Below are 27,382 nucleotides of genomic sequence, written 5' to 3' on the forward strand. Positions count from 1 at the left end.
TTCCCATAGAACTGCGACGCGGGACGAGGCGCACGGGGGAAGATGAACCATAGAATCATTTCGGTTGGAAAAGACCCTTTAAGACCACGGAGGCCCACCGTTAACTCAGCACTGCCACGGGCCCGCCGCCCGTCCCCTCGGCAAGGCCCCTGCCCCCTTCCCCCCAGGAGGGGTTTCTTTTGAATCAGACACCTCGTCCGGGCCCGTAGCCGTCGGACGGAGAGGCGGGCAGCCCCCGGGCACAGCCAGGCTGCCCGCCGTGCCGGCCGCGGGCCCCGGCCTCACCCGGGCGGGGGAACAGCCCCCTCGCCTCCCCCGAGCAGGGCCGGCCTCCTCTACGGCCTCCCGCCGCGCAAAGGCGCCCGAAACAGGCCTGACTCGCCCTTCCGGCGCTGGCGGCGGGGCCCACCCCTACGGGATCCCCCCCAGGTCTTTATACCCCCCGCCAAAAGAAAACAAATCGCTTTTTAGAGCCGGCCCCTTAGCACAGGCCGCCCGCCTCCGCTCAGAGCTGGCACCCTCCCGCCCGGCAGGGAGCGCCCGCCCTCAGCCCGCCCCGCGCCCAACGCGCTGGTGGGCGGGGCGCCGTGACGTCACGACCACGCCGGGTGGGCCCGTTGCGGCGGCGGGAGGCGGGCTACGGCGGCCGGCGGGGGCCTGGGCGGGGCGGCGGCACCGGGCCACCGGGCGGCAGAGCCGGGCAGCGGGGGCCGCCATGGAGTACGTGACCCGCCGAGCAGCTGGCGGGTTTCGGCAAGTACAAGGTAACGGCGCCTCGAGTGGGGTGCGGGGGTTGGGGCGGCGGCGAAGGGCTCGGAGCGCGCCGCGGGGCCTGGCTCCGGGCCGGGGTTGTCTGAGGGGGCCGCCGGGCCCGGCGGGGGCTCTCGGGGGTGCCCGGTGGGAGGGGGGGTGGGGGGGCTGCGGTGGGGCCCAGTGCTCGGGGGGTGGGTGTGCCGCGAGACCCGGGTGCCGTGGGGGGGCGGGAGGTGCTGCGGGACCCCGGGGTTTGGAGGGCGGAAGGGGCGGCGGGATCCTGGGCTGGGGGAGGGGAGCTGCAGTGAGACCCGGGGGTTGGGGGGGGGAGGGGGAAGGGAGCTGCAGTGAGACCCGGGGTTGGGGAAGGGAGCTGCAGTGAGACCCGGGGTTGGGGGGTTGGGGGGGAGGGGCGCTGCAGTGAGACCCGGGGTTGGGGGGTTTGGGGGGGAGGGGAGCTGCAGTGAGACCCCGGGGGTTGGGGGGTTGGGGGGGGGGAGGGGGAGCTGCAGTGAGACCCGGGGTTGGGGGGTTGGGGGGGGAGGGGAGCTGCAGTGAGACCCGGGGTTGGGGGGTTGGGGGGGGAGGGGGAGCTGCAGTGAGGACCCTGGGGTTGGGGGGTTGGGGGGGGGGAGGGGAGCTGCAGTGAGACCCGGGGGTTGGGGGGTTGGGGGGGGAGGGGAGCTGCAGTGAGACCCGGGGTTGGGGGGTTGGGGGGGGGAGGGGAGCTGCAGTGAGACCCGGGGTTGGGGGGTTGGGGTGGGGAGGGGAGCTGCAGTGAGACCCGGGGTTGGGGGGTTGGGGGGGGGAGGGGAGCTGCAGTGAGACCCGGGGTTGGGGGGTTGGGGGGGGGAGGGGAGCTGCAGTGAGACCCGGGGTTGGGGGGTTGGGGGGGGAGGGGAGCTGCAGTGAGACCCGGGGTTGGGGGGTTGGGGGTGGGAGGGGGAGCTGCACGTGAGACCCGGGGTTGGGGGGTTGGGGGGGGGAGGGGAGCTGCAGTGAGACCCGGGGGTTGGGGGGTGTTGGGGGGGGGAGGGGAGCTGCAGTGAGACCCGGGGTTGGGGGGGTTGGGGGGGGAGGGAGCTGCAGTGAGACCCGGGGTTGGGGGGTTGGGGGGGGAGGGGAGCTGCAGTGAGACCCCGGGGTTTGGGGGGTTGGGGGGGGAGGGGAGCTGCAGTGAGACCCGGGGTTGGGGGGTTGGGGGGGGAGGGGAGCTTGCAGTGAGACCCGGGGTTGCGGGGGTTGGGGGGGGGGAGGGGAGCTGCAGTGAGACCCGGGGTTGGGGGGTTGGGGGGGGAGGGGGAGCTGCAGTGAGACCCGGGGTTGGGGGCTTGGGGGGGAGGGGCAGCTGCAGTGAGACCCGGGGTTGGGGGGTTGGGGGGGGAGGGGAGCTGCAGTGAGACACGGGGTTGGGGGGGGGGGGGGGAAGCTGCCAGTGGAGGCCCGTGTGCCGTGGGTGGGGAGGTGGGGGGCTGCAGCAGGCCCTTGGCCCCGCAAGCGCGGAGCTCCGTGGGGTGGGGGTGCCTATGCATGGAAGGGTGGTTATTAATGAAGCGTGTGTGTCCCACCACCACTGTCCCCCACCATGGGGTTGCGGTGAGATGTGGGGCAGCCTGGTGGGTGCTGGGTGCAGGGCCTGCCCCACGCACTGTTCCCCAGGTGGGCCGTGCGGAGAGCTGTGCGGTGGGGGCCAGTGCAGTGTGGTGTAATGAAATGCTTTTCCCCTCTTCCATCCCCCAAAGCTGTTTCACGGAGGTGGGGGGGGGGGCAGGCTTGGACGCCATGAGGGACCCTTGCGATCACAGTGTGACTGTGTGAAGGTGTGGCACCTTGTTCTCACAGGAGGGGACAGGAGGGGCCGTAGTGTACCCTGCAGTGAGTCAAGGGGTGTTTGCCCCGCAAATTGGACACTGCGGCCTGTTTCCCCAGTGGGGTCAAGGATGCCGTGTGCGATTGCTGCGGGGTATGATGTTCCAGCAGCAGTGCGAGCCTGTCAGCATGCCAGGTGGGCACCCCCAGGCTGTTTGCCCCCCGGGGGGTGTGTGTGCAGGCTGTGTGCTGTGTAGTGGGGTCCAGCGTGGGGACAGCAGAGCACGGGGCAGTGTCAGTGTCATCGCACACTGACTGTACTCCTCAGGCCACGCTCCTGGCATGGGGACACACCTTTGTGTTGTAAGTACAGCACAGTACGATGTTACCGAGTGCGGTGTGATCCACATTCAGTGCATGTGCCCCCAGTCTGTTCCTGCAAGTGAGGGGCATTGCCAGGCACTCTGTGTGGGTGCAGGAAGGAGCGCTGTGTGTGTGTGGATAGCATTGCGGTGGGAGCAGGGCGAGCACAGGACCACCCCCCATGCTCCCCCAGGGCAGGACCCATGTTGCTCCTGCTGGGTGGGCTGCTTTCTGCAGTGTCAGACCCACAGAAATGTGTCAGACCTCATCCCCTGTCCTCCTCGTAGTGAGTGTGCCAATCTGCCTCTCATTCAAAGCACTGGAAGCCTTTGAAGGAAGCTGCTGTAAATGCCAACAGGCTCTGCTGTGGCAGCTTTAAATCCCTAGGGACTGATTTTGGGCCAAAAGTATGTGGCATCCTGAACACAGGGCAACGCTGGATTGCATGTTTATGTGGAAGGGAGGGTGTTTGCCATATTTTTTCTTCTCCCACACCGTGAAGCTAAAATGTTTCACTTCCGCCTTCTTTGCTTTGCTCTTGTTCTAGGATCCATTGCATTGGGCCATGTTGCAGTCATCCACCCAGGGTATTTTATGGGGTGTCATTTAAGCATGCAGGACAGTTGCAACAAGTCTGACGCATTGAGGGAGCAAAGCTTCTCCTGGAGCAGTCTGTGGGGGCAGGAGCGGTCAGGGCTTGCTCATGCTTTCCTTTTGCACACTCTCAGAGCTTATGAGGTGGAGTTAAATGGACTTGGTAGAGCAAGTTTGACCAAGTGACCGGTTGTATGGGGTTCCCTGTGGAAGATTGATTATATGGGGATTCATCAGTAAACTTTTAAGTGTGTTTAGAAAGGCAGTGAAAGATAGCGGTTTTGTGTGGGTATTGGAAGAAGGTAAGCGAAATGCACTCAGCTTTGAGCCAAACCTTCCAAAGTGAATAATTTTACTCGTGCAAAGACAATGATTTGCTTGAAGAATCACAGAATGGTCAGGGTTTGGAAGGGGACCCCTGGAGCCCACCCCCTGCTCAAGCAGGCTCTCTTACAGCAGCTGCACAGGATCACATCCAGGTGGGGCTCTTGAATGTCCCCAGAGAAGGAGACTGGGCAGCCTGTCCCCGTGCCCCGTCACCGTCAAGGGAAAGAAGTTTTTCCTGCTCTCCCCACGGAGCTACCTGTGCCTGCAGTTTGCTGCCTGTTGCCCCTTGTCCTGTCGCTGGGGCACCGCTGACAAGAGCCCGGCCCCGGCCCCCTGACACTGGCCCTTAAGGTACCTGTGTGCATCGCTCAGGTCCCCTCTCAGCCTTCTCCTGCCCAGGCTGAACAGCCCCAGCTCCCGCAGCCTTTCCTCACCAGGGAGATGCTCCAGTCCCCTAATCACCTTTGTACCCTCTGCTGCAAAAGAGGAAGAGACTAAAGAGGGAGACGCTTGTGTCTTCAGCCTGTTTCCAGTAGTGCCTGGAGGGGTTTGTGGTATTGCTGCCTTCCCCTTTCAGTACCTGTGCTGTGAGAAGGGGTCTCCACCCTCTACAGTTGGTGCTGGCAGTTGGAACTTTGAAGGGTCCAGATGACTGCAGCAACCTTCTTGTTTATGTAGCAGGTGCTTTCTGATGGAAATGTTGCAGTTAAATCTACGAACAGGATCCTGAATGCAGAGCAGGGTGAAGAGGTAGATCCCATCTAGCCCATAAAGCACAGCGTGAGCAGCACTGGCCACTTACTGTCACCAGTTACACTCGGTGTTGTGTTTACTGGCCTTGGTTTCAGATGGCATAGGGCTGAATTGTGTAAACAGGTCTCTGATAGAGGTACCCACTCCCTGTACCAGCCTGGCACAGTTGACCAAGAGGGCAGAGGCCAATAAAGCTGCATATGCCCCGAGGTCAGGAGTGTGTTCTTACTGGCAGAAGTAGCGTTGCTTGAGAGATTGTGGTTTTACTGCGTCAACATGGACTTTGATAAGAGTGGGCAGGTTCTCACCTGGCACTCAAAGAGCATCATTTCTGCCCCTTTGCTGATGCCTCATCGTTGTGTACTCATCAGAGCTGTGCGGTACTAGCAGTGTGAGCACCTGCAGGTGAAAGCGCTTTGCTGGGGATGGCAATAAGGTGTTTTGAGGAAAAACAATTCTGTAGGAGGTAATGAGTCAGGTCTCCCTGTAGCACTCCTTCCCTACATGTCTTGTTTGCTTGGGGAGCTTGTTTTTCTTTGCTATTTTAGCCTTGAGAAAGTGGCTGATCCAGGCACAAATCTCTGATACTGAGTCACATATTCCAGCCTTGCTTTAGGCATTGAGGCTTGTTGTGCTCTGCCCCTTTCCTTGCCTTGAGGGTGCGACTCTAGGTCCCTCACTTCTGTGATGATGAAAAGCCGGTTGTTCTGGGTTCGACTAACTGATTTTGCCCAGAAAACTTCTATAGCAGCATAAACTGTCAATCCCAAATTCAGAGCAAGAAGGGAGCATGTGGGATGTGTATGTATGGCAACGCAAAAATAACGGGAGAGTAATTTAGATGTTGCTGACCTGTTTTCTCTGCCTCATCCCCAAAGTGGGCCCTGTGTTTTTAACCTTAGTGAAGAGGTCAGTGTGTGGCCGCAGCAGCACAGCAGGTCATCTGAGAAGGTGGCTTGTGTTACGTAACTTGAATATGTACCTGAAGCCAGGATAGCTGGAAGGCAGCTAGGACCAGCGATTTGTTCTTAGGCAGGACCAGCCATAAAGGGGGATGTGTGGTCAGAACCAAACCTGCTGCAGGAAGACTCTTCAAGTTCCTACTGCAAACAGCTCTGCAGCCTTTGACTTTGCTTCAGCCTTTAAGCTATGCCTGGCAGAAGAGCTCTGCAGCCTGTGCATGATAGATTTGGAGAAGAGCAAACAGATGTGGGGTGGGGTGTGTGTGTGTGTGGAGGAGGCAATGTGTGTCCAAGGGAAGGAAGATGTCCTTGGAGAGGAGATGGTGTCCCTGGAGCTGATACAGCAGGAGCGCAAGAGCTTCATGCAAGATGATCCACAGCTTTCTGTAGCCCTGGCTGGTTTTGCTCCTCCCGTTGCTGCCAGGAGCACATATGGAAGTGCGAGTCAGGAGTCCAGATGGTTTTAGCTTTTGCAGCGTGCACATTTCTCCTGGCTGGGGGAGAGGTAGGTGTATGCTCCTTCTGTCAGAGCCTGGCTTGGTGCCATGGGTGGTAGGGGTGCAGGGGGAACCATCCTTTAGCTGCTCTTGAAGGGGCACCGAAGAGCTCCGCCACCTGAGGAAGCTGTGCAGTGAAAAGTGCAGTGCTCTCAGAGTTTTTAATTGTACCTCTAACACTTCTTCAATAGGAGACTGTGTGATTTGGGTGTAGCGGGTGTACCTTTGGAGACAGTTTAAGTTAAGTTAACCTAAAATAGGAAGGAAAGGTTTCTCTGCTAGAACGTCGTTTGTATTTAATGTGTTACAGCCTTGCCTGGCAGCAGCGTGCAAGGCTTTTCCCAAGGGGGTGCTCTACGTGGCTGTTGGAGAGCCGGACAAATTCTGTGCCTGCTCCAGCACTTCCTCTGGCTTGTCAGCCTAGTGCAGATGATTGATGCTTCTAGCAGGGCGGAGGTCTTGATATCAAAAATAAAAGGTTTGTTTTGAGGCTGTAGAGCAGGATGCATGTGTCAGTCTTCTGAAGAAAAACAAACCAGACACTCCGCTGTTGTTAGCGTTGAGTGTCCTCTGCCAAAACCAGATGCTCCGTTACTGTTAAGTATAGAATGTCCTCTGCCAAGAAAGATGCAGCCGGGCACTGTTATTTTGGTGTGTAAACCTTGCAGTTGGATGCCAGAGGTCATGATCTGCTTCTTAAAAACCTGTCTGCAAATTGCTTTCTGGCAGGCTTCTGAGCAAACCTCCTCCTATAAATTTACAGTGAGGGGGAAAATGAGACCATCTGGAACATTCACAGAGGTGTCTGCTCCTACTCTGCTTTCTCCAGGAGAAAGACCTGGCCCTTTCTTCCCTCCAGACTGCCTCTGAGTCCTGTTTTCACAGAGAAACCCAGACAGCTCTCCCTTGTGCAGGTTGTCTCTGCCTTTCCTGCATGTGAAGCCCAGAGCTGGATGCAGCGTGTGAGTTGCAGCATTGCCAGCGCAGTGGAGACGGGAAGGATGGCTTTATGCTTTGCGTACAGCACTTGTAGTACTTCTGCTTGTGTGTCTTGATGAGCTTCATGTTGCTTTCTGTAGCGTTGTGACTGTTAATGGCTCATTTCAGCGGGTCAGGTGGCTGCATTGGCAGCTGCCACAGTGCTAAAAGCAGCTGTGGAAAGTGAAAGCACTGCAACTTCAGCATTCTGTTAGTTACAGATGGCTTCGATGGTTTGTCGCTGTCTTTCTGTATTCCAGTCACGTGCCCTGCATTTTCTGTAGCCTTTCCTTGCCCAGTGTTGTCTGAGCTGCTTGTGATTCTGTTGTGTTCAGCTCTACCCTGTGGGATCCTGCGTTGTACTGGTGTCTTCTGGTGTGATGGAGTTGCTGATGACTATTCCTGGGGCATGTCTTACTGTCTGATGTGTGGTGGCTGTGCAGCTATTTCATCCAGCTCACACAGGAGCAGGGAAAGTACTCGAGTGAAGAGTGCTCTGTGTGAGGCTCTGGCTGTGTAAGTCATCTCTGCTAGTGTGTTTTCCTCACTACGTGAGCTGAGTGGAAGTGCAGGTGTGAGCCTCTGTTGTGATGCCGTCTGGACCTTGGGCTTTCCTTAAGGGTGCATGTTATCCTCAGGATTAATCGTTTGGGGGAAACACCAGCAAAGGAGGATGTGGAAGTGCTGCTCCTTACACATGGACATGAGAGGCAAAGCAATGACGTGTCGTGTTTGGGTCCAAAGGTGGGACAGACGGGTGCCTCACCCCAGAAGCTTTGAGAGAAAGTGTGAGTTCAGTAAGAGGGAAGTGAATTGGGGCTTGGGAAGTGTCTTTTTGTAGCAAAACTACTGCACCTTAAAATCCTTCCATTTCTGTGCCCTTGCTGCCAAGGAGGAGCTGGTAACGGCAGCCTGTGGGTAACACACAGCTGGCAGCGGCACAGGGGAGGCTGGTGGCAGCCCACTTGCTGGTGGCTCTTGTGAAGAGGTTCTTTGTCCTGTTACCCGTGTGGGCAGTAAAATGAAGTCCTCTTGGTGTCTGCTGCCACATGCTTGCTGGGCTGAGGTTTGGGAGCAGCCAGCAGTGCTCACGTGCTAGAAAAAGTGTCCCGACTAGCTGCTCATCCCAGCTTCTCTTTGTAGCAGCCTGCACCTTGCTGTGGGTTTGGCTGGTGACATACAGTGAGCTGGTTCCATTCTCCCAGCCCAGAGCGCAGTTATCTCAGAAGGTCCCAGCCTTGCACTCTTACTGAGGCACCCAGCATAGAGCTGCCCAGAGCAGGCATTACAGGATGGCTACAGCAGCAGCGGGTGACATCTCTTGTCTTGGGAAAGGACGGCTCTTCTCCAGCCACGTGTTCCTGGTGTTGAAGGCATCTGTTACTGAGCATAGCTGTGTGGCTGAGAGCATGGAAACCCTGTGGTGGTTTCATACCTAGCAAAGACTGTACCAGTAGTGCTGGTCTGTTATCCCAGTAAGAAAGTCATTTGAACTCTGTAAGGTGCCATTTAAAATGCTGTTTATTAGAGCTAACACTATAAGGAGAGAGTAATATAGATAATTTTGCATTCCTTTTAGATGGCGGGACCCCCCAGGTGGTGTAGTGTCAATTGGGCCTCCAATCCATGTGCAGTGTGCTGAGCAGACCCTGTCCATGGAAGATATTTCCCATATTTCAATCATTTGAGCTACTACAGAATTTTCTTACAGGAAGACAACTCAATTCCTCATTTCCCGAGTCAGGTGGAATCAGTCAGATTCAGTTTCCAGATGGAGAGTGTTCACAGAGCCTCTTGCTGCACTCCTAGATAAAGGCAAGGACATGCAGGTGGCCCAGTCACTGATGCTGTGCCCGCAGGCTCTTCTGCTGCCACAAAATGGCTGAGTTTATCCTGCCGCTGAGGGGTCTGTGCAGCACAGTGCAGGCCTGGGGACACTCACGCTGACTGCGATGTGGGTCACTGACTCTTGGGTGTACAGAGGTCTCCTGGTCAGGGTCACTACAACGGGTTGGGTTTGCAGTATGTCACGCACGGTTGTCCTGCAGTATCAGATGAGACCTTGACTTGGGAGACCCCATGCACTGAATGCACCAAAGGGCTGTAGGCATCTAGCATAAAGGATTTCTTTTTATTGTGGAAAGTACTTTCCTCCTGGATGCTCTTCTCTCTTTTCCGCACCCTTCTTCCAGGTGGGAACCTCTGATCTCCTGGGCTGTCACCAGCCTGAGCCAGCACCAGCAGCAGACCTGCCAGGCACTGCAGATCCATGAGTTGTGTGTGTATCACACTTTGGCTGTTTGATTAAACACTTTCTATAGGTCCCTTAAGCAAACAGCAGGAAGCAGGACTGCTGGTCCCATGTGGGGCCCTCTCTAAAGAAGAGGACGCTTTTCCCCTCAACCAGCCTCAAGAAATCCTCTTGTCTTCAGACTTCCAAGTGCCGTGTAAAGCAGGGCTACAGATGCTGCGCTGTAGGAACCAGATGGCTGGAAGCAGTCCCTGGCAGGCTTTTATAGGCTGCTCTGGAAATACAAGCCCTAAAGAGATCTCTGCAGGGTTTCATCTGCTGAGCAGAGGCACCAACGTATGCCAGTGGCAGTTCAGACCAGTGGAACAACAACAAAACTGGTTGTGAGAGCAGCAGAAGGGAAGGCTTTTTGATGCTAGCAATGTGGATGTGAGACTTGAGCCCATGGTGATTAAAAGGCCAGTCTTCATCACCCACAAACAGCTTGCCTTGTCCTTAGCAGGAAGGGTGTGAAGGAGGGGAAGCCTTTGAGCTCTGCTCATGAATCAATTAACTCCTTCCCCAAGGGCTCTTTTAATTGCTCTGAGACTCTGTGTTCGTGTGTGTGTCTGTCTTTAAACAGCACGCAGCTTCCCAAGGTGCTGCTCAGCTGTGCTGTGCTGCAGAGGATGCTGTGAGGAAGTCCGGAAGTCCTCCTAGACCCTATGACTTCCAAGATAGGTAGCTGTAAGTCAGAGGTGTTTTCCTTCTTTCTTCTCCTGTTCTGTGGAAAGTTCAGGGTTTTGAACTTCTGCTTGGCTTGATGTGTCCCTTGCAGCTCTTGGGGTCTGAAAACTGCCCAGCTGCCATGGTTGGAGGAGACGGCAGCAGCACTTACAGGTTAACTGGAAATGATCTGGCTCATGAGCCTTGGCTGAGCTTTTGCTCAGCTAAGCAGTGAGATGAGGGTAAGGGATTTTTCTTGCTTTCTAGAGACACTTCTGATGCGTTGTAAGGTTTTGATGAATGATGAGCTAGTTCCGCTCCCGGGACTTAGTCTGTATGTGTTTACATCTCTTCATCTTGAACAATCCTGAAATTGCTGCTGGCAGCTTGGGGTGCTGTTTGCTGCTGCCACAGGTCTGGTTTCTAAGTGGTGCCTTTACAGGTTATTAATGATACTGAATCATGTTTTGGTGAGGGATTCCCAGACTGTTTTTAGCCACACAGTGGCAGTGATGAAGTCCTTTGTGGTCGGGGACCTACTGCTACTTCAGTCCACAGTGGGTCCTGTAGGAGGAACTTTGAACCTCTGTGGGTTGGTTTATGAGAAGATGACTCTCCTGGGGACATGTGGCTTGGCTGTATTGGCTGCCAGACAGCACATGCCTTGGCACAACTGTCACAACTTGTTTTGGTTGATGCTCAGGGGGTGAGGCTTGTGTTGCTGCAAACCGCCTCTCTACCCCTTCCTTCTGGGGAGGGGAGCTGTCTTTGGCTCCGTGCTGCTGATTGTGTAGATTTTTTTACTGCAGTCCATACCCTTAAAAGTGTGAGTTGGGGAGCCTGTGTGTGACGGGTGCAGGTAGTGGGGTCCTTGTCCTGTCCCACAGCAGGAGCCCTCCTGGCTCTTCTCTTGCTGTGCAGGTGAAGGATGGAACTCCTGCTCTGCCCAGCTGACTGCTGCCTGCATCCCTCTGCATGCTTTGCCCCACCTGAAACAGGAGATGGCTGTCCCCAGCTTGTGGTGGGGGACTTCTGCTAAAACCAGGTGCCTTTCTCGTGGGTGTGAGTGCAGTGGAGGAGTAGGAAGCAGCGCACAGCAGCCTTTTGCTGCTCAGGTTCCCTTTAAAAACAAAAAGAAAAAAATAATGTTATTTACTCTGCATTTTTGCTTTGGATACCTGATAGATTTTTACACGCACCTTTCTCCTTTGCTGCCCAGCTTGGGCTCTTCTGTGCTGGTTGTGTGCACCTCCTGCAGTCTCTGCACAGAGCAGGCAGCTGGCTGAGTGCTCCAGCTCCGCTGTGCTCCCCCGTCCCTGTTGTCAGTGTCAGCACAGAGCCGTTCCCAAACTGAGTGACCACGGGTATGTGGAAAGGAAGGAGTAGCTGAGGTGGGTGACACTAAGTGTTGCTGGTGTATTTGGCTGTTTGACCCTTTTCCATGTGCTGGAGCAGCCTCCCCAGCTCTGTCAGGGCCAGGCTGGCAGGTAGCATGTGCTGGAGAGCTGGGTTGCAGCTCTTGCTTTGAGTGTTTGCCCAGTGTTGCAAGATGTGTAAAGCAGTCACTTAAAAATGGCGTAGGCTGCTTGTCAGTCCATCTTGGGTCTTTTTAATTGCACTGGAAGTTCACTGCAATGTTTATTGGTGCGTGTTGAATCTTGGCTACAATGAACATCACAAAAGTCGCTCTCTGCTAATTAGCAGCAAGTATTTGGCTGTTAGGACTGTTTGGGAGAGAACCGGAGCACATTGTGGAAGTTAAAATATCACTTCCCATAGCTGGCTCAGAAAATGGCCCTGTGTTATTAGGGCATGTATAATTGGCCTCACTTGCTGTGCTTCAAGTCTTGCACAAAGCAGAATGGTTGGGGCTTAGGAAGTAACACATCATTTTTCTGATAATTCTGAATTTTCTCCTGTTGGAGAGGTGGGACAAGGGATATAGAGAGGCAGGGTGTTATCTGCTATAGAGGGTTGCGTGCTTTGGAAAAAAAATACTTAATTTCTGCCTTTCATATACTCTGTCGCAACTCGAAGGTAGTCTTCCTCCTCCTTCCCTGAAGTGCCTTGCTTCATCTGTAAACATCTCCTGATGTGCGTGGGCTTGTGTTTTGCTTTGATAGGTATACTTAAAAGTTCAACTTGGTTTCTTTTTCTAGGGATTGTAACAAATTCTCTTTTCTTGCACTGACTTGTGTATTCTCCTGGTTGGTGGGCTGACATCAAACCCAGCTCTTTCCTGAATTTGGCCCAGGTCTGCCTGGCCTTGTTGTCCTCTGGAAAGGAGACTGGGGCTGCGGTCTTGCAAGTGTCTGAGGCTCCCTGATGGCTCATGGCCTCTGTGAGGGGCAGCCCAGCCTCGAGAGGCCAGTTCATCTCAGTGACCCAGCAGGAAATGGGTTTTGGGATAGTCTGCTGGGACCCAGTGCCCTCAGGAGAGCACAGGGTGGATGTTGAAGTGTGCCTGGGGATTGCAAGTGGCTGCTGCCTTCTCCCCTACCCCCTTGCCCAGGTTGCACTGGTCCCTTCTGTTCTCCTTGGGCACCAGGCTTGCAAAACTAGTTTGACACACACACACACACACTTAGGTACTTCATGCATGTCCAAAACAGCTATGGCATCAGTAGCAAAGTCTTTTCACTGTCAGTGTTATTGTAATGGGTTTCCTGTTAGTGCATTTTTGCTTCTGCCTTTTCTCCCTTCCCCCTGTTTTTCCTTCCCAGAGTGGCTGCTGTGATCCTTCAATTCCCACTCCAGAGGTTTGTCACTGGCTGATCTTCCTCTAATTGCATCCTTGCCTTAGGTCCCTGAAGGTTCATCTTTCCCACTCCAGTGCTCACCATCTGTGCATCCTTTCTGCAGCTGATCACCTCGAACTGTAGCAGAAGTGATGACCCATATTCATGGATATTTAATGCTTCCAAACAGAGAGAGCTCCTGGATGCAGCCGAAATTGGCAGGCTGCTCACTGAAGCCTGCCATCAACATCAGGTCTTGCTTCACATTACGTATCCACAGGGAAATGATTTCCCCCTTCACCAGAACGATGATGGGATGGGGTCGGGACTCTGTGGTAGGGTGGTGGTGGCTGCCTGCTTAGTCCCACTGCAGGGTGACCATGGTGCCAGCACAAGAGCTCCAGCCCTCTGTACGAGTTAGCTGGAGCTCAGGTAGCCGAGGATTGATTTGAGTGTGGATTCCCAGTCAGATGAGTCGTCTTAAGGTGAGCTCCTGGGGTACACCACAGGCAGGTCCTTTTGCGAGCCACGGTGATGGAGAGCAGAGTGAGTCTTCACTATGAGGGTGGCGAGGCGCTGGCCCAGGCTGCCCAGAGCAGCTGTGGGTGCCCCATCCCTGGCAGTGCTCAAGGCCAGGCTGGACGGGGCTGGGGGCACCCTGGGCTGGTGGAAGAGGTCCTTGCCTGTGGTGGGGGTTGGGATTAGATGACCTTTAAGGTCCCTTCCAACCCAAGCCATTCTATGAGTCTGGCCTGTGGAGGGACCTGGGTTAGGCTGGGTGGAAGTGTGCTGTGTGTCAGCTCTGCCTGGGCCACTTGCTGATGCTTTGTATCCAGACATGCTTGTTCTGTCCCTCTGCGGTACCTCTGCTCTGAGGCAGAGCTGTTGCCCCCATGAGCATTGCTATTCCTGTTGCTAGTTCCTCTGGCTGGAGCGGGGCCATTGCTGCATGCTCCCCATCCACCATGCTGGTGATTATAAACATCTTTTCTGCCCCCTGGGCTGTGGGGAAGAACAAGTTTCTCCCTGATGCTAGTCACAATCAGCTTTGCTGGAGGTGTTGTCCCATGTCCGTGTTTGCAGAAGTCGGGGACAATCTCCCAGCTGTTGCCGGTGAGAGCTGAGGCTCTGAAGGTGAGAGAGTGTTGGCAGGGTGGAAATCTGGTTTTCCCAATGAATTTGCACACCCTGTAGGGCTTGGAGAGCAGGAAGGAGGCTTCTGCTCAGTGCAGAGCATCTTGAATTGCTGGATGTCTAAAACCTGCACGGTGAAAAACAGGCAGGAGGAGGGAAGCCACGCTGGCACTGAAGCTTGCGCTGCTGGGCAGTGTCTGCTGGCTGCTTGGGCAGTCCCTTCTACCTCAGAGCTGGCGGACGGGAATCCTTCGTGCTGTTTTCTGCCTGCTGGGCTGCTGCTGCTCGTGGTGGGAGCCAAACTTGTCAGCTTACGTGGTCATTGTGGGTTTACCACTGCCAATGTTCTTCATTCTTATGCCAGCTGAGAAATGACCTTAGAAATGATAAATAGGACTCGAGTTAATCAGTACCATTAAAGCACGATGTGACTTCTCATGCATCAGTGGAGTGTGAGCATGGCGCAAATGTGACTTGTTCGTGCTGGCATGGCTCTTCTCAGTTACATTTGCTGGGGTTTGTTGAGTTTGCTGCCTTCTGGCTTATCTCAAGCCTTGTGCCCTCTTTGCGCTTAAGGAGATTTGTAGGTAACAGCCTTATGGACTTGCTGGAGCTGCTCTTCTGAGGCTCCCTCTGCCCTGGTCCTGCCATCAGTGCAAGCAGTGAAACACGGGCTTGTGGCTGGCAGTGCTGGCTGCTGTGGACCTTGCTGAAGCACCTGTGAGCAAAATGGGGTGTACAAATCCAGCTTTGCTTGCTGTTGCTAGCACAGGTGCCTGTGTCACCAGTGCTGTCCTCCCCCTGCCCACCCTGGATCCATTTGAATGCCTGACACTAGTGCACCCAGGGCACCCATGCAACAATGTTTGGTCTGCCGCTGGCTACAGGTAACCAGATTAGTTGAAAGTGGAATTGTTTTTGTGGGCAGGAAGCCTATTAGTAGAATCTGAACTACAAATCTGTGTTTTTTCCCCTTTTTGGACACGTAATTGGATCTTTCAGAAACATCCTGGTTGCGTGATTAATGCTGTTTTTAAGCTGTATGAGCCATTTGTGTCTCTGAATCCCTTAACGATGCCAGTCAGCTCATGGCACTGTGGCAGCCGGGACCATCTGCCAGCTGTTGCGGTGCCTGGATGAAGTGGGAGGCTGAGCGACCCTGTGGTGGTCCTGGCATGGATGGGGCGCAGGAGAGGCTGATGCCACATGGCGTGAGTGATAAGATTATTGCTGTGAAGCTGGTTTTGGTCTTTTCTTAAGGAGTTTTAAAACCAAATCCCGAGGAGAGTGTCTGGGCTGGATTGGCTCCTTCCTGCAATTGTGAGGAGAAGCAGTGCCTGCATACATGGTGCTATTTTAGAGCAGGGCCTGATAGAAATGCCTGTCTGCTTTGAGAAGGAGGCTCTGGGGTGTATGAAATTCCTTCTGTGCACTTGCACTTTTCCTTTGACCTCTCCCTGAAAATGAGGGAGAAATCAGAGTCCTAGCTGGTGGTAGTCATTGGTCGTGATAGAAAAATGACTTGGAGAAGGGTAATGGTGATATGTGTGAGTCACTAGACCAATATGTAGAGATCCATAATGGAAAAGATGATGCTAATCTGCAGTGAGGATGAGGTGGGTGAATGACAGAGCTGGGTGCTGTGCATGGTGGGCTAAAACACTGCTGTGTCTGTAGCCTCAAGAGTGCTTCTTTAGAGCAGCTGCAGCAGCTGCGTGTGAGATGAGCTCTGGGGGAGTACAAGCCCCCTCCCTCAACCTGGTGTGCTCGGGGGCTGTCGGGCCCCTTCCTCAGCTTTGTTCTGAGGCGTGAACATGTATGAACAGGCAGATGGAGACGTATCCTGAGCCCACATTCCCAGAGAGGGAATGTCGGTCTCCAAAAATGTTGGCCACAGAGGGGCAGACGCAGGAATGAGGAGCCTGGATGAGGGCTTCCTTCAAGGACAGACTGCTGCCTCTGTCACTGGGATGGTGTGACCTGTTGTTTTCCCACAGTGTGGGCTGGAAGGTGAGCAGCCAGAGGAGTGAGCTGCGAGTGAAGTGTCTCCACAGCTTGCTTTGCATTCAGCTCTGGCCACACAGAGGCCCCATGCCCGCGGAGGTGATGAGCATGCCCATGTTGCCTGTCTTTGCCTGTCCCTTCTCCTTTGCCTGCTACCAGCATCCCTGTCAGCACTGCTAGCTTGCTGTCCCCTGCGGAGCATGTGCTGTGCAGGTTGTGACCCTCTTCATGCTAGTGCAGAAAAGTAGTCATGTTTGTAGGAAAGAAGCCAGGTGATGAAAAGCAGTTGCTGAGAGGCTGGGTCTGGCAGTTTTTGAGTTTTGTTGCTGAAGATGCCTGGGCAGATCATTGGTATTCTGGCAGGCAGCTCTTCTCGGCAGGCAGCCTTGTCTTGGCTGGCTGGGAGCGCTGTCCCTTAGGGTGGCAGGCAGCCTGGCGCCAGAGCCAGCCCCAGCTCGGTCCCTTCGGTCTGTTGGTGTCCTCTGAGCTGGCAGAGCCCCTACCTGCCTTGCTCAGCAGGCAGAGAAGCATGCCTTCAGGAGACCAGTTGAAGCTGAGGTGGTTGTACCTGCAAACCTCTCCAGAACACCTGCCCTCTCCCCTGAGAAACAGGTCATTCCAGGTCTTTGAGTTCTGCAACCAAGGTAGGAACATGTGGGACCATGGGGAAAAGCTGCTTATTGACTATTATCCCCAGCTTTTGTGGGGAGAGGGTAAAATTTCCTCGGACGTGGGCCTGGGGAGACTTCCCTGAGGCACCTTACAAACACGAGCATAGAAACTCCAGAGCGCTTCCCCTGCTTTGCTTCCAGCGTTGTCTGTTTTCTTGTTCCAGGCTGATTTGGGGATAATGAGATTTAATTGGTCTCCAGCTCTCCTCCTCCCCTCACCAGTGGTTCAAATCCTATTACCTCGTAAAGCATTTGGAATTCTGTCTCCTGAAATTGCATTAAGCTAGGATGGAAATTCCTTGCGGCTTAAACCTTGCGTCCATACGGCATGGACTTCAGGGCTTTGTTGCTGCTTGCTCTGTGGCTCTTACGGGCTTGCCGCCGTGGGGATGCAAGCGCTGGGGTTAACCCCCAGTGAGATGGACTGATCGATCATGGGGAGGGTGGGGAAGAGCTCGGCGGGGGTACAGAAATGCTTGTCAAGGATGGGATTCACCTAGTTGGGAACAAATGCTGTAAGCTTGTAGCCTGTGCGCTTAGAGCCCAGTGATGCCCCTTCCTCGAGCTGGCATCTGTCTTCTGGGGTGTTGGTTTGCCCTTTCCCACCACTTTATTGCCCAGTTTTGGAACAGACAGCCTGCCTCCAGGGGAGATGGGGTTTCCAGCTGAGGAGAGGAGCACAGAGGGAGGAGGAAGCCATAGGTGCAGAAGTGGTGCTAGTTCAAGGCCATGGGGTGGGTGGGGACCTGGAGCTGCTCTCTGCTCATGGGTTTCCTTTTACCAGCCAAACTCCCCTTATATCCGTGGCAGCAGAGGCTTTGGTTGCTTCCCATAACACTGCTCATAAACTTGAGGTTACACTCACGTGGGGTGGTGGCAGGCGCCAATGCTGGGGAGCTGCAGGGGTGTTGTCCCAACCGTGGGGACAGCTGTGGGGTGGGTGCCAGGAGCTGCCCTGCTTGGCACTGAGCACGTGAGCCGAGGAGTTCCCTACGCTATTAATTTCTTCTTGGGGCTCTTATCAAAGTGTTACTTGCGGAAGAGGACTTTAGACAGGGTAATCTTTGCTAGGAGGGCGCTGTGACCTGGAGAGCAGATAACAGCTTGTGGTGCTCTTGAGAGCCAAACAATGTCAAATTTTAACTTTCTAGAAACTGTTTCGTGGCTTGTCTAGGTCTTTGACTTTTATTTCTGTTCTTATTGTCCCCCCTACATACACACCCCAGCCACCTCAAATGATCTAAGGGCAGTGGGATGGGGGGTAAGAGCTCTTCCTCCCCATTTCCCAAGGGCTGCAGCTGCCTCTGCAGAAATCTCAGCTCCTTAACAGGGAGGAGCCCTTCTGAGACCTGTCCTGCATGGGGTTACCCACGGGCCTCCTCCTGTTCACCTACGAGTCTTACCCCTCTGGAGATGCAAATTCCAGCTCACTGAGCTGGACGGAGACAGGGAGCAAAGATGCTGATCCTTCACCAGGTCAGTGGGCAACTGCTTCAAACAGCTCTGCCCTGAGTAAGGAAAACCGACATGGGTCTTGCCTCCAAACAGTGAAGTCTGTCACCCGTTCTACTACAATCACTTTGCTCCCTTGCTGGCCCCAGTCTCTGTCCCCACCTCCTGTGGTGGGGCTGTGGTGCCCATGAACCCGCTGAGGTCACCTGCATGGCTGCACTGGGAAGCTGGGGTGCCTCTGCCCCTCTCTTCAGTGTCAAATGACCCTTTATGCCTGAAACTGTGATGGGATGTGCGGGCTCCAGAGATACTTGTGGATGCATGGTGTTGTACAGGGTGTTCTGGTATCTGCAGGACAAGGGAGGAAGGGGTTGAAGACCTTGCTCATAAATACCTGCTCTCTTTTGTGGAGGAGAAAGTCTCTTCCAAGTGACTGGAGATGGGTGAGACAGTGATAGCTGCTATCTCAATGGGCTTAGTCCTTGACTGAAGCACACCAGCTTTTGTGCAGGACCTCTGGGGTCAGTCACTGGTTGTCTCTGGGTCACTCAGAGCTGTCAGCACAGGAACGTGTCCCTTGGAGCTCTCTGTTAGTATCCTGTCAGAGAACAGTCTCCTGTTTTGGGGACCCCACCAGGGGCACTGGCCTTCTGTAGCCTGTGGCAAAAGGGGTGCTGGGGTGTGAAAGCTAAGGAGCCTGAAGACCAGCAGGGCTGCAGGAGTGGCCTCAGCTCTCATGGCTAGAGGGGAAGTCTCCCTCTGCCCTTCTGTGTGGCACCTATGGGTGCCGAGTCCAGAAGGTCCCTGGTCCTGCTCACCTTAGGGGACAGGACTTTGCAGGGTTGCTCAAGTAAGAGCATGCCAAGCTGTCCTCAGCAGGTCAGTCCCATGGAGTGGGTTCTTGGGGCCATGGGACTGTCACTTCTTCTTTGACTTGTCAAGAGTGCTGCCAGGACGGTCATGTGGCCGTAAGGGTGCAGGGCTCTGCTGGGAGTGTTGGCTGTGAAGGAGTTTGCACGTCTTTTAAGTCTCTTCCTGCCTTCTGAAAATGGTTGCAGTGAGCATGCTACCCACTCTTCCCATGGAGGCCTTCCCTCCAGAGGGGAGGCATTGGATGCAGGCATGACATGTGCACCTGAGAGCTGCCTCTCTGGGTCCATGGCCAGTGTCACAGGAGCTGGTGGGTGCTTTTCAGGTTGTTCTGTTTAGCGCCATCCCTGGTGAGACTCCATCCTTGACCCAAGTGTTCTTGCAATGCCAAGACTCAGGTAGCAGGTGTCCTCATGGAAAGCTCAATATTCTGGCCTTTTGCAAATGTTGGTGGAGCCCTAACTATTGTTTTCTGTTTTTCCCTTGTCGTTCACAGTATAGTGCCGTGGACAGTAACCCCCTGTCTCTGTATGTCATGCATCCCTTCTGGAACACGATAGTGAAGGTGAGACTTCATCCTGCCCTGAGTGGGACAGCAAAGCTCCAGTCACCACAAAGTCTCCTCTGTGAAACTGTCGACTGAAAAGCCCTGCTTCATTTGTGGTGCAACTAATTACGAAAGGTTGCTGCCTTGCAGCCTGCCCCGAGCTCACTGCATTGCTGCCTAAAGCTTCCTGCCGCCCTGTGGTATGCCAGATGAGACTAAACACTACTCTCTGATGCCCAGATGATTGTAACCAGGTCTCTGCCATGGCTCGGAGCAGCATGTGGTCCTTATTACACGTTTTAATGAGTTCATGTGTTCTTTTGCTGCTTTCCCATAGATCTTCCCTACCTGGCTGGCCCCAAATTTGATAACGTTTTCTGGCTTCCTGCTGCTTGTCTTCAACTTCTTCCTCATGGCATACTTCGACCCTGACTTTTATGCTTCTGGTAAGGCTGCATGTTCCTGTCTGGATGCAAAGCATCGGAGTGGTGCACTGATCAGAGTGGTGAAAACTCTCACCACCTCTGCTGTGACTCCTGGTGCTTGTGGATAAGGCCTCTTAGTCTGGGCCTTCCCAGAGGCAAGTGACTGTGCCAGAGGAGGGACAGAGTTGAGAGGCTGAACTCGCTGGCCTTAGTGACAAGGACTTGTCTGAATACAGCACCTTCCCTCTGGCTGCTGGAGAGACGTGCATCTGGCTGGCATCATGCGTGCAGGCGAGGGAAGAGGAAACAGCCAGCATCTCAAGTAGGAATTGGCTCTGCCTACAGAGCAGCCAACACTCTTTATTTTAAGATCTAACGGGATAATAGGGGAAAACTGCTTCCCTGAAGTCAGCTTGTAGAGTACCTTGTTCTTTGCATCCCAGTTAATTGCCTTCTTGCAAAAACATGCCAGCACCACATTCAGACTAACAAAGGCAAAGTCCTCTTTCTCGGTTTCACCGTTCTGTGTAAGGCAAGGGTATGCCCAGCTTTAAACTTTTTGACGGTGCCTATGTTCATCTGTTCGTGAATCCAAAGGTTCAGTTGTGTCCTCTTCCTCATGAGGGTCTCCCAGGGGAAAGATCAATACAGCATGATAGCTCTCAGTTATCAATAGCTTCCTCTCTATTTTTCTCTCCCTTTGCCCTTGCCCGGTTTGGTTTAGGTTGTCCAGAAGGTTTCATCCAGTTCTTCTAAAACTGGACCAATTATCAAAACAGTTAATTAGGAAAAATGCTGGTTTCTTGGGATTGCCTTTATTGGTAGGTAGACAAGCACTGTTCTTGATCTGCCAGGCTTTCAAAAGCTTGGGTGGCATCAGTGCTGTTAGCTAAAATTTGAACTGTGGTTTTGTTCGTGAGCCATGGGAAGAAAAGCTGACAGTAGCTCAAGGAAGGAAGCTCAGTGTGAGAATCCCCAGGACAGCAGATGTCCAGAAACTTGGTCTCTGCCAAAAGGATGGTGAAGGTCATGCTTTGGGACACTTTTACACACGTGTTTTATGTGTCCTGCTTGTAAAGAGAACTTTTCATTGTGCTGGTGAGACCTCCAGAAGCTTGTGCCTTGCCTCCTTGGGGGTGGTTTTGTAGAAGTGATGCTCTCCATTTACTGCTGGAAAGGCACCACCACGCTGCTTTAAGGAAACAGGAGGTGGCATTTCATGGAATCATTGTTTCCCCTAGGAGACCCCCATGGGCCCTCCTCCTTCGAGGCTGCTGCAAAGAAGCTGTGCCTCTTCCTGCTGTTTTTCAGATGCACCTTTGGGCTCCCTGATTTGCAGACAGCTAAGCTGGCTACCTGCTGAAACAGTGCTGGAGATGTGATTAAGAAGGAACTCTTTTTCAACTGGCAGGACACAAGCTGGAGACTGGGTGGGGGGGATGCTGACAGGCTTCTACAGAGGCAGAGTGTCACCACATCTCAAAGAGGCTCTACTTAATGCTTTATGAACAAGTAGTTGAGGAGAGTCCAATCTGCATGCGCTTCTGTGGCATGCAGTTGGGCCACAGTTACTAGCTGCCATCACCAATTCTTAGATCTGGTGACTCTGGGGAGCTGGGGACAGAGGACAAATATGTCCTGGAAAGCAAAGTCCTTGGTGACCTAGTTTCACATGGTGTTGTGGAACAGCTCTGCCATCGTGTCCTGAAAAGCTAATATCTCAGTTTCACTGTTTGAGTTATATAGGTGCTTTGTCTTGGTGAGCTGCCGGTCCTTGTTGCTGTGCCTCTAGTGCCAAAATAAACCCACTGAAAGTATGCCCTGAGCTGTACTGACTTGGATCCTTCTGATCTCTGCAGCTCCTGATCACCAGCATGTTCCAAATGGAGTGTGGGTCGTTGTGGGTCTCCTCAACTTCATTGCTTATACGTTAGGTAAGACTTTTTCTAGTTGATTGTGGGGGGCTGTGTCTGTCATTCTGTTCGCGCTGCAGCTGCATGTTGTCTTATCTCTGAGCTGGATGAGAGATTTTTTGATTCTGTCCTTCCGCCGTGCAGTAGTCCAATTGCTACTTGGTCTGCTAGAGCAGTTTCTGGTTGCTGCTTTGCAAAGTGGATAGAAGTTGTCCCAGAGCAGCTGATGTGATGTTCCGATGCTGGAACTGACTTGGAGGTGAATTGTGAAATTCTGTCTTTGGTCCACTTTAAATAGATACAGTCTTGTCAGACTATTGCATTTTGCAGTCTCAAATAGAGCAGCTGGGTGGGCAGCACACTTCCCCTTCGAGCAGGAGGTAGTGAAAGCTGCTGTTTGCTGGCTGCATGTGCTTTGTTAGCTGCAGACCGGCCTGTTGCTTTATGTGGGGGTATTCAGCACAACTCCTTGTTTCCTCGTTTCTCCTTCCTCTTTTCCCAGATGGCGTTGATGGGAAACAAGCTCGCCGGACCAACTCCAGCACACCCCTGGGAGAGCTCTTTGATCATGGCCTGGACAGCTGGGCTTGCGTGTACTTTGTCGTGACAGTTTACTCCACCTTTGGACGGGGCTCCACTGGTGTCAGTGTCTTTGTTCTCTACCTCCTCTTATGGGTGGTCTTGTTTTCATTCATCCTCTCCCACTGGGAGAAGTATAACACAGGGATTCTCTTCCTGCCCTGGGGATATGACATCAGCCAGGTGGTAAGTACATGCTGTGACCGCTGCTCCGCTTCAGCAGAAGCTCAATAAACTGCTAGCATGCCTACTGAGGGTGCGAGGGATGCATGCAGCTCTGCTGTGTGTCCAAAGCCTTGTAAATTGGTCACTGCAACGCTCTCTGGAGGTGGGTGTCTTTAGCCTGTCTCCAAGTGTTGTGGCAGATGAGAGCTGTCTGAGACTGCTTTTATGACTTCGAGCTATAATTGCTTTAAGAGCTTGGGGTCATGTGGCACTACAGTTTGACTGCTCAAAACTATTAAATCCAAGGAGGTTTGTGTGGTGTCATTTTTATTTTGTTCCTAGTAGCTTTTGTAGATGAACTCTCCACAAAAATACGAGGCTTGAAGAATGGATGTTGCCTTGCGTTTCCTCTACCTAGTTTCTGCTGTCCTAAGATGCATGTTCTGGTCACCTAAATTGTTGCTGTCATTAGTGTCCCACATTATAGTAGCATGTGTAAATTCAAGTCTAGAAGTTTGAGGTGTCTTTTGGCACTAGCAGAATGTGTGCCAAAATGTGGCGAAGTAGCTAACTGGTGTGTTAATCACTGTGCCTGAAGCAGAGGCTCCTGGGGAGGTGCCCCTCTGTGCCACAATAACTGGCCAGTTGGTGTAGAGACTGACAGTGATGGACCCTTTGGTATGTTGGCATGTTCATCTCTCATTAAGGACTTCTCTGCAGGAAGCTCTTTCTGAAGCGCCCATCGGAACTGGGAGCAAGCTCTGGATGATAGAATTCACCTTCACTGCTGCCAGCGGTGCTAGCCAGGGTGCGGTCCCATGGCACCGTGCAGCACACAGTACTCCTTTATCTCCTGGTTTATCAGATACTGGGTGGGAAATGCAACAAGTTGGAAGAGAGTTCAATTAATGCAGCTCCATTAACTGCAATAATAATTTCTGCTAGTAAAAGGAGACTGTAGCTGGTCCCCTGTGACTATGCTCTGACCCCTTTGTCCAAAAGCATTGCTTAACCCTAATGATTTCAGATCTCTGCCTATTGCATAAAGGCACTGGGTGGAGGGCTAAGCTACCCTGCAGTGTGCTTCACCCAGCTTCAGGGTTACTATTAAAACTGAAATATCTTTCCCTGTAATTGCTTCAGCTGCTGGATAAGAAAAGAGTCCCCACACAAACCCTCCAGGGTCATGGCGGCTTGTAGTATAAGACCTCTCTTTCGTGCTTCAAGCATCCATCTTGCGAGTTCACAGTGTGTGAGGGCATCTTTGCTCCTGCTGCGAGGAGCAGCTCCTAGTTGTATTCTCAGCAGCTCAGCTACTATACTTACTAGACCTGGTCTGGTAACATGGGATGTTTGTGGATATATATGTTTTTGTAAGTTTCTCTCCTTCCTGCTGGTGGGGAGAACCAAACGATGTTAGCTTTGAGTGTACTTCTCGAGCTGCCTTTCCCTGAAGCTGCCTGGCATGTGCGTTGCGCTGCCAGACTTGCCTAGGCAATTGCTCACACCTGCTTGTCCTGTGTTTTCTTTCAGACCATTTCAATTGTCTACATAGTGACAGCCATTGTGGGAGTTGAGGCCTGGTATGCACCTTTCCTGTTTAATTTCTTATATAGAGACCTATTCACTGCAATGATTATTGGTAAGAAGCTCCATGTTGAAGCTTGTCTTTTAAACACCACCTTTTTAATGAAACCCAGTGTCTGAATTATATGATAATGCTGTTCTGTTTGCTGTAACGAGAGCTCCTGTAGGCTGTTATTGACATGACTAATTGAGGGTGTTCTTGCAGCCTGCTTTTTCCCAGGATTTCAAAGCAGTGTTGTCTTCTGCATGGTTACCTTCAAGAAGTTAACTCCGGCCTGCCTGGGCCTGTGTTGACCCAAAGAGCAAGGAAGCTGAGCGCTGCGCTCATGCCTCAGATGTATTTTGTGTCAGTCTTGGGGGTACAGGTGCACGATGCTGCTCGGGGCGGGGGGGGGGGGGGGGTCAGCCCCACTGCTGCCTACCTGGGGCTCGGGATTTCTACAGGCACAAGCCAGTTCCTGGCCTGGAGCTGTATAGAGGGCAGATGAGAGCGGCTGAGGGTTGCAGCTGTTGCTCACAACTGGGTGTGCCAGGGTGCTGGGAGGCAGCTGGAGCTGAGCGCCGGCCCCTGGATGCTAAACAGGAGCCTCCCTCGTGCCTGGGACCTGCGAGCGTGTGAAGACATGTCTCCTCTGCATAGCTGTGTTGCCCGAGTGCTGGGGCTGTGTGCTTCACGTTGCCCAGGGGAAGCACGGCTTGTTTTCAGCGAGAGCTGTGGTGTTTTTAGGGGATAAATTGGAGCCTGGTGGGCAGGTGGGTGCTGGGAGCCAGGGGGGAACCCCTTGGCGCTTGGGCTCTTTGCAGAGTGGGCTTGGGGCTCTGTCTCGCCCTGCAGGACTCAGAGCCTAAATGCTGTCTGGGAGCCTGGGGCTGCTGCAGGAGGCAGGTTACAGCCACGGCCATGTGGAAAAGCACTCTGCTGTTTGGGGATCCTGCCCTCCATCCACCCATCTAAAAATTAAATGAAAAAAACCCTACAATGAATAAAAGCCTTTCTCTCCAGTGGTCAGTCAGAACAAGCCACTGCAAAAGGGAGAGTAATGCAGGTGAAGCTTAGCGAGGGAGAGCTGTCTTTGCTTAATGCAGTTTGACATAAAGTCCTTGCTCAGTTTAATTTTTCTTAGTCTGTGCCCCTTTCTTAAGGGAATTTTAAATTGTAACTTTAGGGAGTTGTTAATTGTAACTACTTAATTTCAAATGAATATGTCTTGAATTGTGCTAAATCTAATGCTTGCACTTAATCAGGTGGATATTCTGAGCTTTCCTTTGGCAACTGTAACTTAACATGAATAATAAATGCACTTTTTCTATATGAAAACTAGAGCGCAATGCCTACATTGGCTGGGTTTGAGCACTTGGATAGGAGTTGGGTTATTAAAAGCAGGAATATCTACAGCTTTGTTAAAATGCCTCCTGCTAGATGAACACGGAAGGAGTTGTGATAGACTATCAAGGATTTGTGTGTAGTTGGATGATGTTTCCTATTGAGGTCTAGATTTTTCAAAGTTACTTAGACTCTTTGTGTCATTTGTCAGGTTAAATGACAAGAACTTTTTTGCACAGTGGAAACTGAAAATGCTTGCTCACAGTGGAAGAAAGAGCAAATAGGTTTTATTAGGAAGACTGAAAACTGTTGTGCACAGCCATGTCACTTGTGGAGTCTGAACTCCCCTTGTGTCTCCTTTTAAGACAGTATTATGATTAAACTTTGTAACTGTTTAAAGCATTAATAAGCCCAGTATTATGCAACCTTTTAAAACTGAAATGTCTTTAATTTATAGCAGACTGTAACTTGTAATTACAGCTCTTGGACCAGAATTTGGAGTACCTACTTTTAAACATGCCGAGCTATTCTTGGTGCACCTCTGAGCTATTTTTGTTGCAAGCAACTTAAACCAGAGCACAACCACCTGCCCGTTCATGAGGTGCATGTGATGGTCTCCCTCTGTCATGGGGCAGTAACATGGCTCTTTCTTTTCCAGCCTGTGCACTCACTGTGACGCTGCCGATGAGCCTGTATAACTTCTACAAGTAAGTTTCTCCATCCTCAAGTCTCCCTCCCTACACTAGCACCTTTGCAAGAGCCCCCAAAGCCTTTATAACTTGGTTTCCTTAGTAGTTTTCAGGTGACTGCCTTCAGTGTGGCAGAGTGGCTCTGACACGCCAGACGGTCCGAGTTTGCAGGGCGCACTGGGAGGAGCGAGCTGGCAGCCTGCTTGGCAGGCACTTGCAGGAGGGCTTCCAGTTTTTGTCCTGTTGGCTGTAATCCAGAGAGCCAGACAACCAGGTGCTTCTGTAATTCAGGAGGTTTTTTGGTTAACAATGGAGATGTGCATCTTCCTCGTCTGACACTGGTTGTGACTGGTACCAACAGTTTTGAGTAGCGGGATGGCCAGTGAGATTTTGCAGCCCTCTACCGAAGGCAGGCACCAGGTATTTCTCAGCTGTGGTTCCATGTATTTTCATTTCTTTGTGTTTCAGGGCCTATAAAAATAACACCTTGAAGCACCACTCTGTGTATGAAATCATGCTGCCGCTGGTATCCCCAGTGTTGCTGTTCCTGCTCTGCACCACATGGATCTTTGTGTCCCCGACAGACATCCTGGAGGTCCAGCCGAGACTCTTCTATTTCATGGTTGGAACAGCCTTTGCTAACATTTCTGTAAGCAGCTTTTGCTTTATGCTCTGGTTTATCTCTTGGGGAGCATGAAGCCTGCCAGGACACTTGGGAGGCAGAAAGAAAAAGACCAGCTCAAATGTGAAAAGGCAGATGTAAAGATTAACTTAACAGCTTTTCTGTTTTGCTATGGTTGAAAGAACAAACAGGAAAGTAGACAGGATTTGGGGTCTGTGAATTTTGTGCTGCAGTTTTCACTCTTGAGAAACTAGAGAATGAGTTAAAGTGAGTGTGTTTACACACTCATGCACTCTGTGTTGTGAATAGCAAACTGCCAATATGAAAGGAGTGCCTGCTTCCTTTTTTGGGATACATTTAAAATGGGAGGGACTGAAGCTTTTGTCAAAATCTCATTTAGCTGCTTATTGCATCTGTGCTTGCTTGAGACTTTTAACAAAGGCGCCTGTGGTCATCACCTCAGCTGTGAGCAGCGCTGTGTGTCCATGCCCTGAGTCCAGCAGCTCATGCTGCTGCTTGGCAGGGTTTTCTGCTGATGGTGCAGATAATGCCGGTAAGTCTGTCAGCTCAAGGAAACTCCTTTTTCTTTTAAAGATGCCCTTGATGCTTGTTTCCCTATTACCTTCCTGTCCCATGAGGTTTTGCTCTGTGTCCCACAGGAATTCTAATG

General features: G+C 52.7%; 1 protein-coding gene across 3 annotated transcripts in view; it reads left to right on the forward strand.

The window, feature by feature from the left end:
- The first annotated feature begins 669 nt into the window (after window positions 1-669).
- SELENOI (selenoprotein I) overlaps window positions 670-27,382 on the forward strand; it is a 34,935-nt gene continuing 8,222 nt past the window's right edge. For 2 of the 3 annotated variants that reach the window (XM_055810434.1, XM_055810435.1), the window contains exons 1-8: window positions 6,004-6,066; window positions 19,358-19,426; window positions 19,746-19,854; window positions 21,693-21,767; window positions 22,249-22,511; window positions 24,024-24,132; window positions 26,060-26,108; window positions 26,559-26,739. In XM_055810434.1, the coding sequence (XP_055666409.1) occupies window positions 6,019-6,066; window positions 19,358-19,426; window positions 19,746-19,854; window positions 21,693-21,767; window positions 22,249-22,511; window positions 24,024-24,132; window positions 26,060-26,108; window positions 26,559-26,739 (903 nt within the window). In that variant the 5' untranslated portion in view covers window positions 6,004-6,018. Of the gene's footprint in view, window positions 765-6,003; window positions 6,067-19,357; window positions 19,427-19,745; window positions 19,855-21,692; window positions 21,768-22,248; window positions 22,512-24,023; window positions 24,133-26,059; window positions 26,109-26,558; window positions 26,740-27,382 lie in introns of those variants that run through there. The other variant, XM_055810437.1, reaches the window with a different exon arrangement.

The sequence above is a fragment of the Falco peregrinus genome, chromosome 7 (genome assembly GCF_023634155.1).
Source record: "Falco peregrinus isolate bFalPer1 chromosome 7, bFalPer1.pri, whole genome shotgun sequence".
NCBI classification, from domain to species: domain Eukaryota; kingdom Metazoa; phylum Chordata; class Aves; order Falconiformes; family Falconidae; genus Falco; species Falco peregrinus.